The sequence below is a fragment of the Gambusia affinis genome, linkage group LG02 (genome assembly GCF_019740435.1).
Source record: "Gambusia affinis linkage group LG02, SWU_Gaff_1.0, whole genome shotgun sequence".
Lineage (NCBI taxonomy): Eukaryota > Metazoa > Chordata > Actinopteri > Cyprinodontiformes > Poeciliidae > Gambusia > Gambusia affinis.
Window position 1 is genome coordinate 5,980,836 of NC_057869.1, and position 15,448 is coordinate 5,996,283.

General features: G+C 35.1%; 1 protein-coding gene across 3 annotated transcripts in view; it reads right to left on the reverse strand.

The window, feature by feature from the left end:
* Nucleotides 1–12,000: 12,000 nt before the first annotated feature.
* tspan4a (tetraspanin 4a) overlaps nucleotides 12,001–15,448 on the reverse strand; it is a 160,959-nt gene continuing 157,511 nt past the window's right edge. For all 3 annotated transcript variants that reach the window (XM_044142595.1, XM_044142589.1, XM_044142603.1), the window contains one exon: nucleotides 12,001–12,506. In XM_044142595.1, coding sequence (XP_043998530.1) covers nucleotides 12,438–12,506 — 69 coding nt within the window. In that variant the 3' untranslated portion in view covers nucleotides 12,001–12,437. The remainder of the gene's footprint in view (nucleotides 12,507–15,448) is intronic.

Genomic DNA, 15,448 nt, shown 5'->3' on the forward strand with positions numbered 1-15,448 from the left:
TTACTAGGGCAAAAAAATACAGTGCACACAGATGCAGAAGGAATCACATGTTGTTGAGCATGGTCAGATTTGTAAATAAAAAGCTTTTTTATCAAGATAAGAGATGTTCTCTGGTAGTTTTGGCCACTCTTGAAGCTTAACAATAACAGGTACAATGTTCTTCAATACATTTTACTGAGTTAATGTCTCAGGAAGATAATGGGGTTTATTATCTTTCTCTGTAACACTTTGTACAGTGTTGAGAAGCCTGAACCACAAGTTGTATGGACATCAAAGACAATCTTTACAAACTTTTGAGATTGCAGTAGAACTCTGAAAAGTGGATGAAAAAATGCTTTAGCATCTAATAGCTCCCTCATTGTCTGGAAAGTAGGACCAGTGCCAACTTCAGTACTACATTCCCTGGTGTTGAAATGCTATCAGAATTTCATGTTTAGTTTTTTCTTTTTCAATTGTTGCATGCATGAGATTCATAGATTTCACATTTCTGATTACTTTGAATTATTAGAAGTAATATATGGAATAGAACATATCATTTGCATGTTATTTTCTGAGAAAAATGTAATCAATTACTATAATTTGCACCAGGCATAGAGAAAACCAATCTAAATATATATTTCTTTAGCACAAATTTTGTGTCTAACAGACACAGACACTTATTTACAATTTTTTTTTAACCAAAAATAATATGGTTGAGTATCTGTTTTGCACTCTCAAGTATTCTAAAATCTCTCCATTGTGCATACTATTTACTCTTTAGTCATGTTTGTCCATTTCTAGTTTTATTAGTTATCAAGGTTTGAATATAAGTTTTAATTATATTTCCTCACAATGGTCTTCAGTGACTGTTAAATATTTATTTTTTTATAGATAAGAGTGATTGAATTGATTGATAATTTGCTTTACAGTGCTGCAGCCACAAACATCTCTTCTTTTATGTGTATATTATTTATTGATATTTATGTAGAAAGTTACTGACACCAAACACTGCAGTTGTGGCAACATGTCCACTTACTCTTTAGGGTGTGGATGCCACTTTGAGTCAGAAATAAATGAAATTATTTGGTATTTGATCTTCTCTTGCTGATCATAGCTGCCGTTTTACTCTCCTGAGGAAGAGACATCAGAAAATTTAAGAGAAAAAAGTGGAGTGTAGCAGTTTGTGTTGGTTGAACACCAACAATACTGCACTGTGCAGAGAATGATTTCAGCATAGATCAACAAAGACAGAAACTTTATCAAATTGTTTTAGACTGAATGTTAGTGCAGAAAAAAGAGCAATCAGTACTGGTACATTAGCAATTCGATTTGTTATGTGTGTAGTAATGTTTATTTAATCAACTGAATAGAAATGTTAAATATGATGGTCAGTCTCAATGTGTATTATAAGGTAACTGCAGATGTGCAACATCACCACTAACCTTGCCTTACTAAGTTGTGTAAGGCAAGGCTACATGTTTGATAGGTTTCCACAGAACAATTTTTTTTAATTTATTTTTTCATGCAAATTCACAACAGATTTTTTAATTTTCTCTGTTAAACAGTTTAGATTAGTTTCATTTAGTCAGATACTGAATGGAAACTTTTAATTGCAAACACCCTTTAATAAAAGTTAATTGACTAAATATAACTTGTAGGAGGGAATGTTCTGTCCTCATCTAACTTTAATGAAGTGCTTCTAAAGGACATTTCCTTTAAGTAATAAATTGTTGAGCTAAAAGAAATAAATAATTCACCATCTAGGATCTATTTTTGTATGTACAGTGCACAACCAGTCCACTAGCAGATTAAATACAATATTTCAGTGTACATCTTTCTTTCTACAGTGATGAATTTGTTGTGACAAAAGCCATGACCCCTTCTCATTTAAGGATGTTTGAAAAATTTAACAGCGCACTGAAATTGCACATGTGGATTTGTCAAGCAGCCTGCAGGTGCACAACTGCATAAATATTAGATAAGAGGTCACACTGGTCTCTTACCTAACATCAACCTGCAGGTCATTCTTTGTCCTGCTGACTGATGGGAGGAAGTTTGAATCATTCAGTGCTGTATCTGCTGAGGTCATAGAGTAAGGTTACCAGAAGCTTACATTTCCAGTGCAGCTGGTGGCTCAACATGGAGTGATTAGTAAAAGTGGATTTTATGTGATATGTCAGCAAAAATCAGAGAATGAATGTTATGTGCAAGGAAACAGATGATAAAAATAAAATTTGTGGCTCTGATTCAACCTGTTGAGAAGGCTTCAAAGAGAATATTAGTGGACAAACAACATCTTTACAACCAAGAATGACTATCTACATCCTAGAATGGTCCAATCAGTCCAGACATAAATCCAACTGAGAAACTGAGGAAAAACTTGAAAACTGGAATCTTTCAGCTTCCTCTTGTTAGAGGGTGCACTTAACCCCTAATTGCCTACCATTGTGTGTATCAGTGAATGAAAGTAAAGTCATTTGTAAATTTGATTGGGTGTAAAGCACTTTGATTGGTTGGTTGTAACAGAAAAGATGCTGCATAAATGTGACAAAAGTTCAAGGTTAATTTTGCACAGCACTACAAAAGAGACAACAGTCTTTAACCTTCCATAAGTGAAAAAAATCTATGATTTATTGTCTTTTGTTGTCTAGTAGTCACAGAAAGATTTGGTTTTAATGAGTTAGTTGTCATGTGAGTGCACAAAAGGCATCTATTGTTCTAAAGAAAATATAGGGTTTTTAATGTATTTTTTTTTTAAATCTAGAAAATAAATAAAATAAAATCTAATATTTTAGTTTCTCTTTACTTTTACGCATCAATAAACCTCTATGACTGTTTCTGCAGTGGCAGCTGATCACCTGTCGACCAATCAGAGGACAGGAAGCAGCTACAGGAAGAAACATATAATAACTAATTCAAGATAATAACCAAAGGTGTTTCTGTAAAATAATATTTAACAAATTTTTCAAATTAAAACAGAAATACAGCCAAATTATTTCCTCTCTACAAATCAATAATCAGAGTTTTACAGGTAAAGCAAGTTTGATATTTACAAATTATAATAATTGACAACTATAATTAAATTTTAACTCACAAATCCTAAGTGTCACTAAAGGGAGAGCAACAAAACATTTAACAGTCCTGCTGTGATCTGCCTAATAACTTCAGCTCTTATTACTGTTACACAGTCTCTCCTGGAAAACCAATTAGGAGAGCTTCCATTGACACTTTAGGGGGATTTCTAATGAGGCAAAATCTCTTCCACTTTCAGCATACCATGGCACCATGTTGAGCTCACCAACAAGACAATTATTGCTGTTGACATCACACCTGAGCATAAAAAGTGAGAGTTAATGTGTCTGAGGTTTTTGAACTAAAGGTTGCTTCAGGACCACACAGTGGAAAAACCATTAGAAGACTATTAATGTGGCCAGCATTCTGTCATTTGGAATTTTCTGCCTTTTGCCTTGAAAAACCTCATTTTAATTCCTCTAGAAGTTATTTTCCACTGCTTACAAATTGAACTGCAATTTGCTGTGTCAGTTGATTGGTGGATATTTAAACAAAAGCAGTCAGTGTTTGATGGATGGCCACCTGCAATAGCAGCTGCCAAGTCTGACTTTCCTTCATGCACGGTCACTCAAAAGTGAAACTAGGCCAGGAAGCAAATTCAGTTCATCATACAATGTGGGAACACACAATAAATGTTATGAAACCTGTTTATCACTGTATCTTAAAAGGATTTTTGCTATTTCAGCAAAATTGTATGATGGCTTCAAAAGTGTTTCTATTTCAATTTAACAAACCTTTTCTGGTTGGATCTTTTCCCATCATATCTGTTCTTAAGCATGAATTTCTTTGTAAATAAATGAGAATGGTTGTTGGAACTTTGAAAAAAATTTTTTTTTTCAGTTTTTCCTTCAGTTTCTTTCTTGGATGACTATTCAAACATTCAATGTCAGCATAGAAGCACTCAAAAACTTAATTTGGATCAACAAACTTAACATATCACACAGTTGAGCCTATTTGCATACAGAACAATCAGAAAATCAGATGCTATTTGTAAATTGGAAAGCAGTGCTGTCTGTGTTCAGGTTGAAGGTAATTCTCTGCAAGATGGAAAATAAAGCTATTAAAGAAATGCAAACGGTATACACAACTGAAAAATAGGCAGATGTCTAGACTGAAAATTACAAACTAGAAAAGCAAACTCATTCTTGCTTGAAATATTGCAATTTTTGGAGTCAACTTCACATTTTCCTGTTTTAAAGTAAAAAGTTCAAAGAAGAGTGAAGAGTTTTCATTTTGTTAAACGGGACTTGCACAAAACTCTGTCCCTAAATTCACCGCTGAATCCAGTAACTGTGCTATTCAAATTGGAAACCAGCGTGTCCAGGATTCTCTTTTCTGACCATCATACTATGAGGCCGAGTTCTCTGTCCACCACATCAGTCCTCATCATTTCCATTTGAAGATTTATGGAGGAACTGCCCTAAGCAGCATTTATCAAAGGATGTGATGTAATTTACTCTGAAAAGTGCAAAAATGTTGTACTTTATTTTAAACTTGAGCTTACCAGTGATCACAAATGTTTACGGTAAAACCACCATCACAATTTTCCTGTAAGAAAGAAAGTTAGGAAAACAAAACATTTGCATCTGAGCTTAGAATTGAAATGCAAAGGATGTTTCTAGTCCTTCAAGAACAAGCTGTTCTTTGTGAGCCATAAAAATGGCAACAAAATATCTTCTTTCCTTCACTTTTGCTTACAGTCATTAAAAGCAATAACCTAAATGTTTAAAAGGATTAGGATTGTTTCAAACAAGGCTGGAGGAGAACTTATATTTATCTTGCCACCAGTCCTACAGTAGAGAGGGGAAATTTCTAAACCTTACTCTTACAAAATTGCAGGAAAGAGTTTCATCTTGGGGTCACCAAACTGCCATTTATTTTAAGCCTTTTGTACACTGTGTTTACCAGAAGTGCTGGAAATTGTGGATGCTGTCATGTTCTTTCTAACCCAAAACTACTCTAATCATTTTGTGATTTCATTTATGTCTTTATTTCTCCATCTACTCAAGGCTTTTTCTGTATACTTTGAAGGCTGGGATGGTTCACCACTGCATTATAATATTTATTGCTGAAGATAAAATATTATCTTCATTGAGTTTTATATCCAGTATATCATAGAGTCACCATTAACCACCTGCAGTTTAAGGACTGAACATTTTTATACCAAAACTGTTGAGAATAAAAACATAAAAACCACAGGTGAAAAGAAAACATTTAGCCTAAATCACAGCGAGCTATGAAAGATTTAGCACAATACTAACAGACGAACTGTCACTTTTAAATGGTGAGCAGTCATTTTTTAAGCTTATCTGTTCCAATAGTGCATTTTCAGCCCAGACGTTTGGAAGAATAAGAAACTGATAGAAGTGCTCTAAAAACATGACACACCAAGGAAGTGCTAATTAGCTGTATGAGAGAGTATTTCACACGAAACCATGACTTTTATAATTTACAGCTTAGAATAAAGTTATGGATAATTAATTGTGATCGACTGATAATGGATAAATAATTTGTTAGCAGAGGCTGAACCTCCCAGAGATCCATGTAGGAGCAGCCTGACTCATCCGAACCTGTAGAAAAGCCTCAAAAGTGATTCATTCACGTTTCTGTTCATTCAGCTCAAGTGAGTTGTTACAAATTAATCTATCATTATTATCCTACTTTTATGGATCCTCCTGAATTAATGTGAATTAAATACAGAATCAGATCCTCATCATCCAGCCTGAAAATAGCTACTTTCAGGCTGCAGCCATTTTCCAAATAGAACAATAGAAGGGATTTTTAGCAGCAAGCCGTGGCCTCCCCACCAACATGAAGCAGCGTTATTGATTGGTCATAGTCAAGCCTCCCATTACAACAAATGGACGCTGAACGGAGATTTTCTTCTCTCATTCTGAGGGAAGGAATCTGAAATGTCAGCTTCCCTGGTGATAGATGGCCATTTCCATTTAGCTACCATAAAATATACCCCAGGGGGATTTCATTACCATTACATAAAGTTCAAAAAATGATCAGCTCTGTCAGGTTTACCTTTCTTCTATGAACAGAGATCATAATATGAATACAAATGGAGTATTAACCGCTTGGAATTGACAGCAAGGGTGAAAGAATATGTTGCTTAATTTAGTCAAGTCTGTTATATTTGATGTTTATTTGATGAAGTACCTTTCAGATTTGTATAATATCTTTTAAGGGCTCAGTTTGTTCTCCCTTTTCTGCAACATTGACCAAACCTGACATTGTTAGTGCTCTACTGGCTGATTTAATATTCTGCACTGTGTTTCTACTTCATATCGCGTCACATAAGCGCAAATAGCCCATTTTTCAGAAGTTTTCAACACTTTTTTGGATGTTTTTTAAGTAAAATAACCCAAACCAATTGGGAAACATAGGGACTCTCTGTCTCTCCAAATTAAAATCAAAGCTCACGCTGACAAGTGACGACCTAGATTAAAGCCATTTCTCCCAGTTTGAAAAGGCTATCCATCTATGCTGCTTTATTTGTCCAGAAAGGGCTCCCAGGTTTGGGTTTGAGAGCGATCCCAGGATGACAAGGTGAGGGAACAAGTGGGCAGGTATGTTTTATTGATCAAGCACAAGACGGGGAGAAAGCCTGCGAACACGCTTGTGAATAATGCAAAAGACAGTGTGAAAAGGAAACAGAGATCTGCTGAAGCAGTGAGGTGAATTTAAGAAGTAACAGAGGAATGAGAGCTGGAGCTGGGATTTCTCGAGAGGGGTTTGTTGTGAGGTAAGCAGCTGCAGTTCATAAGCCCGTGGCCTCGGCAAGACTTTCCATGCTTGTTTCATGATTGATGCACAGACTTTCAAGAGCTGGATTGCTATTTTCAGGTTGTTGAGGTGATTTGAAGGGTGCCATGTTTTTGTTTCCAGTCTGTCCATGAAACTGGTGTGACAAAAGGAGCCAGTACACAGGGGGATAAAGAGACCCTTGTCAAGTCACATCATTTAACCTTTCATGAATCGGGGTCACTACAGCAAATAAACTGGCTCTATGGAAAAGGGTAATTTGTCCCTTGTTAAGTCCTTAATTTACTGGGCAGGCTGTGGGAAGAGCTGCTATGGGTTTGATTCTAGCTTCCTCTTAGCATATGTCCATTGCCTCCAAGGCAATTACTGTTGAGTTGCCAACTAATCTGTGTATTACTGTATGGATGTCTGAGGATTTGTGAATGTGGGTGAAATGTGAAGAGCTTTCAAAGCTTCGTATAACTACAAAAGCAGCATTATGTTTGAGCTGTACATTGTCCCTGTCTGAATGAAGTTTATTACTACTACTACAATAATAAAAAATCACTCTGTTAACTGTGATTAAAAACACTTTTTAAAAAGCCAGGTTCACTTTTAGTATCACATAAACCCAATCTTGATTCCTATCAGACCCATAAAAACAAAGAGGCACTCAAATAGAACATAAAGAAGGCTAAGAGATCTGAAAAAGCAATCTATCGTGTTTCTGAACATCAAAACTTAACATGCCGCAGGGGAATGTTCTTTGGAAGGACTGTCCTGGTAAAATTTGCTTCACTGATGTTGCACATCTGTCACAAAAGAGCCTAAAACAACATTTAAATCACTGCATGCTCAACATGCATGCATGAGACAGTTCTAAAATCTCATGAATGCACAAGACTTTTCAACCCCTTTCCCCCTGTTAGCCAAAAAGTATCATAAGCCCCAAGGTTTCTGAGAAGATGTTCTGTAGGAGTGTGTGTGTGTGTGTGTTAGTGTGTGTGTGTTTGTCAATGCAGTTGGGTTAAAACTAACAGAAGAAGCTCATCATATTGAGATTATTCTGAAGAATAGATATTTTGGAGTGGCCTAGAGAAAGTTCAGCCATAAATTCAATAAATATGACGCATAGACTGATTTAACCAGCTGTTTACGAGATACTTTTTAAATAGGGTCAGGGTTTTTCTTGTTGTTGTAATGTTTTTCTTTTCTGCAATCAATAAAATAATAAATCAAAAGTGGCTCTTCATCTTTGTATAAATATTAAAATTGCGTCGATGATCTGAAATATTTATGTGGGACAGAGAAGAACTACAGAAAAGCAAGAAATCTGCAGGGTGCTATTTTAAACAGCTTCTGAAAAGCTTGAGTACATGTTTAAGAAAGCTGAATTTTGTTCATTCTTATAAGTTTTTAGATCCCTAAAAATAAAAAGTCATAGGATTAGAGATCATAATAACTCATACGTAAATGGGATGAGCAGTTTTGGAATCTGTCTGGTATTATAACACACATTTCTACTCAGTTAGATCTCCTTCTCATCACTTAGTGTTTCTATTATAGCATCATTCCAACAATTTTAAATCAATCTAGTTCTTTCTTTTGAAACATTTATATGTTCTTGTAATTGATTTGTTTATTTTATGAGATTTTTTTCTCTGTGGTCTTGCAATAGTCACTGCATTTTGAGATTTCTTTTCGCGTCCTTTTTTCCATCTCTGCAGTCAGTTACACCTAATTTTCTCTCATTGTGTCTTCTCAAAAGATTTCTGCCTGCACAGAAAACGTGATAAAAGCATCTGTCTATTAGAGATGCTCAGAAATCCATTCATCTTCAGGTTGTATTATCTCAAAACCTTAACTTAGACCAGCATGTACCTTTCTTTTCATTCTCTCTTTTTCTTTTTTACTGTTATTCATTTCTTGGTCATTCAAGGATAATTTTCAACACCAGAATAGTCTATTTTTCTTGCTGCTGTCACAGTAACTGAGCTACTATTGACAAGAAGAGGACACAGTGACAGGCAGCACGAACCAAACTTGCTAAGTCTTCTGTTGTCAAGTTTTCTAGAATGTTTTATCCTCCACAGTAAGCCTAGAGATATCTGTTTTCATTGTTTCATAATGCTAACTCTGTGAAACCCTGCATTTGGCAGCTTTGAGCATACACCAGACTTATGTCTTAATAAGAACAATTGAAGAAACAAAGATGCAAAAGGGTATATTTAATGAAATCTCTAAAACCAATGCATGCATACGGGCAGCCTTTGTATCCAGTATATAATTCACAACACAGGGGATGTTTGTTGCCCTGTAAAGATTATGTAAAGAAACAACAATGAAAATACAGCCTCACCCTCTCTCATTTTTTGTATCTAAAACACACATTTGTAGATTCCTTCGCATGTTAAACAGAATACATCCAGCTGTGATCTTGCATAATCATGGGTCCCTTTCTCACTGCTATGTTGAATCTTTTATTGATTGTTAAATTTGCATTCCTTTGACATTCTTTTAGCAATGTTGTTGTCTTTCCTGGCTTCATTCAATCAAATATTGTGACATAAAGTGATGTTAAAATGAAGTGAAAGGACGGCTGAAATATGAGACATGATTTTGTGGCTCTGTTTAACACAAACATGATGCGGACATGACAGATGTGTGAATGTGTGCCAACGATACATAAAACATTGGAGGAGGAAGCAGGACTTGATTAATACTTGAAAGTCAGTATCCTACAGAGGCTTTACTGTACTCTGTGGCAAACACCAAAGATGTGCATTTCACATTCATTTGTCACATCTTCAATATGACATTTTCTTATTTAAAATAAAGCCTTAGTGGGGTTTTCTTTTAGTAAAAGCTTTCATGGTGCCTTGCAGAAATAGACTTATGCTACAACTATGAATTTCAATATTTCATATTGAAATATGAAATATTGGGTCAGTGTTAAGTTTCTCTGACTCAGAGGAACTTAACACAAATACATGCACCACTTTTAGATTTTTACAAGTAAAATAAAGTAAAACCATGTATGATCACAAAGTACTTATGTTGTTCTGTCACCTATGATTACAATAATTAACTGTGAAGTGAAATGAGATTGGAACAAGTTTAACTTGAAACAATGAGAGAAAGGTTCAAGGGGTTTGATCACTTTTGTAAGGGAATGTAGACTGGCTTACAAATCATCCCCACTTCAAATAATAGCATAAATTATTCCCGAGTCTGTTGGAAACATTGTGGAAAAATTGAGTTTGACACAAATGGTAATTGGTAATAACCCCTGTTGCAGGATCATTTACTTCTATTGAAAAAAACAAGAAAGAACATATTACCATATAACATAATGCAGTGTGATTTCTTTTCATCAGTGATAATAATACTGTGCATAATCACTACTTGATCATTGGGTACAGTGGAAACTCCCTAAAGCAAAAGCAGCAGGAGGTACAGTGTTTTTGGGTCACTCTTGTGAACTGGCAACCAGCAGGAAGCCATATAGGCTCAGAGAAGAAGAGTCTAATTAAAGCCTCCGAATCTTCATTTTCTGTGGGTGGAAAACCATGAACAGATATGAATGGGTGGAAATATATGCCTTTACTTTGTGAACAATAAGTGTTGAGATGAATATGGTTTCAACAGAAAAAAGGAAGACTATCCTTCTACATCCATACTACAGTCCTGTTGAGGAGTTTCAATTCACTCATTGTTCAAATGATCTTCATCTTACATTTGTGCGTTTAGCAATGTATTCCAACTGTTCAATTTCCAATGTGTCCTGATTGTAATATTATAAACAAGACTTTAAGAAAAGAGAATCACAATGTCTAAATATACTGTATTTTATATACAATTTACTCCAAAAATGATATCTACATGCAGAGATGTAAGTAATTAATTCCACATAGAGACTAAAAAAGTAAGACATTTTTAGTGAAAATTGGACTAAATTAAGACACTGTAACAGTGTTCTCACCTGTGGCTCAAACAACTTCTTAGAATCTGGGCTTTGACTTGGCACAGGATTTTCCATTTCTGAATCTTATGAATTCAGATGGTCTTTGCTGAATTTACTGGTATGTTTTGAGTCATTGTCATTTTGGAAGGTCCATTTCTGCTTCAAGTTCTTCTTTTTTTTCTTGTTTTTAATGTACTATTTTGCAAATGTTTTGCTCATTTATTGTATACCTGCTCTTCTCATTCTAAGATAAGTTTGGATGCGTTTGTACTCCCAAATATATTATCTATTGCTTCCCTTGAGATGACCTTGCTGTATTGTGAAAGGTTTTGCCTCTCGGATTGTCTTCAGTTCTCTCTATCCACTTGTTCAGAAGATACCTACCCCTCAAAATTACCCTTTTCTTTATGTTTTTGTGGATGGTTAGCTATTTAAAGTAATAAAAAGTCCTGGAATGTCTTATGTTTTATTTCTGTCAAAAGATTAAACATACTCAGTTTGACTGCAGTGAAGAATTTTAAAAGTTCTCAGTTTGATTGCGCTTGAACTTCTGCTCTTTGAGGTCCATATGGTTTGGAGGCATTAAAAGAGAGAAGCAATTGAAGGAAACTCTTAACAAATGAAGAAAGGGGTCCGGCACCTGCAGTACTTGGACTTCAAACTGAGGCAGAAAACACTAAAGCATTTTCTCTCCTATAGGCCAATTTAATCAAAGTACGTCTCTGGTGTACTTACTGGCTAGATAATGCTTGACTGCCCAAGACAGGAAATTTAAGAAAAAGAAAAAAAAAAAGAAGAAACCTAGGGAGTCACAAAAAGGGCCAGAGGAGACTTCAAAGACTGTAGATGAGGCTTTGTCATTTCAGCTGTGATTGGTGCTGGGGGAAACTGCCCCAGGCCAGTCTCAGGGCTTCTGCCACTGCACAGCTCATTGAAATTCTTTGACTGAGACTTGGTGTAATCCTCACGTTCCATGTAAATGCAGCTAATAAATAAGCCACAGAATTCAGAGCAAGTGTGTTAAATGTATCGAATTAATGTGTGATTAGTCTGGTAATTACAAAATGTTTTAATGAATCTGGAGTGTCTCAGCAGAGGGACTGACACATGTTAGGCATTACTTCCTGAGAAATTTCCATTTTTATTCTCGTCAGCTGCAGGTTTAACGGAAATGCACATTAAAGAAATTCAGCTTTTGCTGCTTTAGGAATGAAAACATGACGAGCGCCAATCTGTCGAGTCAAAACATTTAATTCACATCATCGCAGGAGACATGCACTTGCAGCACAAAACCCAGTGCACTTTTCTCAGCTGAAGCTCCTATTTTTAAAACACATACAAACCTGAAAATAATTTAAACAAAACACATATTTAAAAAAAGGGGTTACGTTTGTTTTATACATGTTCATAATACTGTTTGATAAAATATATCACTAAAAATTAGCTTTTAACACAGAGCAAAAGATGAATGAGAGATAACACTGACACTGCGCTGGTCGATAGCAGGAGTACTGTGAACTGGTGACATCTGAGAGCAAATGTCACAGAGAGGACAAGCTTAGGAAAAAGAGTTTTTCAATGGAGAAAGTGGAGGACGCAAGGTTGGGAGGTTTATGAGTCCCTTTTAGATGAGAAACAATCCAAGCACTCTGAAGGGCAAAGGAGTCGATCGCTAGGCATAAAAAGTCTCTACTTTCACTGCCTGGCAGAACATTGTCATAGAGAAGACCAGACCCAGGATCTGCAGAAACACAGAAAAAGCAGGGATTAATGGAATCACATGTCTCTGAAGATGACTGCCTGTGGACATAAAAGGAGATCTTTGGATCATTTTGTACTTTGTAATATTGCTGGTTCACCATAAATGACAGAAGAAAAATTATTTTCTGAAAGTGATGCATCCAAAATATTTCTTAAGATCACAATAAGAGGAGAATCCAGCAAAGCAAATTTCCAAAGCATTCATTGATTCTCTAAACAATTAGTATCTCCAGGGAACCTTTTATCTTCTTCTATTTGGTTGATTTCTTTTTTATTCTGACCTGCGAGAAAACATTAAGACTTCTCCCCTGCCTGCATAGGTTCCCCCTGGGTACTCCAGATCCCTCTCACAATCCAGAAACAATTGGTCTTTCTAAAATTGCCCCTAGCTATACCATATTAGTGTGTGCATGGATGGAGGCCTTTTCCTTATAGTAAAAATGAATTTATGCTCTTTAGTAAAATCTGTGATCTTTAATTTTGAAAAAAAAAAAATAATAATAATAATAAAAAAATTTGATAATAGATTTAAGTAAAATATTGAAAAGAAAAAGTAAGAATTCCTTAAGATGTTCTATTAACTTGACCTGTTCCAATCTTTCACCCACACTATCTGCTTTACAAAGCAGTGCAAAGAGGGACATTGATTTATTTTATGCCAGTGGTACATTGCAGTATTTAAAATATTACTAATGTGTCTCATATTAGATTTCCAGCTAATGGCTTTTTTGCATTCCTTGTTATCGGTTAGGGTTTGCAGCTCAGTATAATGCAGCCACACATCATGACAAAATACCTTGAAGTGTAGCAGACTTGAGCAAATTGAACTCTTTTTGCAGCGGGCCATATTTGTGATTGCTTTACAATTTAAATATGACTTTCTATTACAACCACAGCAGGTATATAAATGACAAAAGTAGTTTCTTGTAATGAGGTGAGACCCATCATGAAGCCCAATACTAAGCAACTGCAAAATCAATCATTAAATTTGTCAGATGTACTCAGGGTCAGGACTGTGTTTCTAAACACAAAATATAAATGTGCTTCTGCTCTCTGTCAGTGCAACTTGTATTTTCAATCAATAAATACAAGTTGGAGTTTTAGTTCCTATTATTGAGGAATGGCTGTGCACAGTTTGGCCTTTACCTGCTGGGAGTGGCAGTTCTCACTTAATGCAAACCCCAGCTGGGACAAACTGTCCTCAGTGCACCAGAGTAATTCTGCCCTCAAAGGAAAGACTTAATTTAATCGAGTTCACTTCATTAACCTCTGTATGTGAAGCACTTTCAATGCAAATAATCACATAATGGCTTTTTATATTGGAGAAGTAGAAAGATTTGAGTCAATGACTTGACTCAGTCAGCTGGTCTTTCTTGGAGAAATAACGCATTAGCAATTTGCATTACTGTGTATAATCAGTATAATGAAGTTAGGATTATGCTGTATGTCATTGGATCCTAATCTAACTATTGATTATACTGGAATAGAATAAACTGATCTGAACTGAATTTGAATTAAATTCTAAATAACTCACTTTGTAAACTAAGTGCCTTAAATAGTATTTTGTTTTAATTTGTCACTATATAAATTAAAAAATGATTAAATTAAATAAGCAAAATAAATTGCAGAATTATGCATTCATACATATTCCTGCCCTTTATCTGTAAAGTCAGCAGTGCAATCACTTTTTTTTTTGCTGTCACTCGATATTTATGTTTGCTTAATCTCTAAAGCAAGCAGAGCACATCTTTGAGAACTGGATGCTTTGTGAAGTGTGTATTTTCCATAAATATACCTACATATGGTCTAAGGTTCTTCTAACTCATGCTGCACATTACCCATATTTACATGTTGGTAAAATATATTAGCAGAGAAAAACATGCTGTTTTTACTGCAGTGGATTTTTCTTAGGAACAAATGTTTTTTAAGGATACATTAATGTCTTTAGCCAATGTGTCACTAGGATAAAACTTGACAGTATATTCAACCAGAACACCCAGCAGCAGATCTTCTAAATTTATATTCTAATGATTTAAGGGTAATCTTTCATTTATCCATGACAGGTTGGAAAACATTTTTAAAAAATCTTTCCATAGTTTTAAAATGATTTACTCTTAGTAAATTTAGAATTATACAAACAGATGGATTAGACTCAGCTCATCATGCAGACTGATTCAGTCTGCAACCTGAGCGAACATAATTTTGCAGAATAAAAACTTGGTCTCTTGCAAAAATTGCAGTTTTTTCATCTTTCTACAACATCATATTGATGACATTTTAAGTCAAGTCAAATCAACTTTATTTTCACAAAGCATTTCAACAAAAGGCAATTTAACATGGCTTGCATCATGATTCAATTATTTAATTTAATGATTAAAGAAGTGAATCATGAAATGGGTTTCACAAACTCTTTTAAAGGCCTTTTACACCTTTTCAACTTTCTAAGCAATTTTGGACAAGTTTAAAAGATAATTTAATGTCAGCTCAATTTTTATAGATTTTTCTTCAACTTGAAAGAAAGTTAATAATTTTCTTTCCACTTACTTGCAAAAACGTCACTCTGTCATATTTTATTGCAACAAAAAATTTGATATTTTCCAGCTAGATGAAGACAAATGGAAGAAGAAGTTATATAAAAAGTCAAAACTGAAGCAGAAACTTAAATTAAAACTACAATAGCTGACTTCATGAAAACTAAGTTTACTCGCATGCTGCTAAAAGCAGCTCTTATTCGTGGGGTATAAACAGATCTCTGAAGGTGTCATGAACTGTTAAGCAGCAGGATGTCAACAGTTAATACTCTGGAGTCCTGTGAGATTTGGCTATGTTTTCCAGTGCACCCTGTAGGAAGCTGGTTTGGACTGAGACCCGGGGAGTTTGAAGGCAGGGTGAATACTTTAAGCTCCTTTTCCTGTTCCTCAA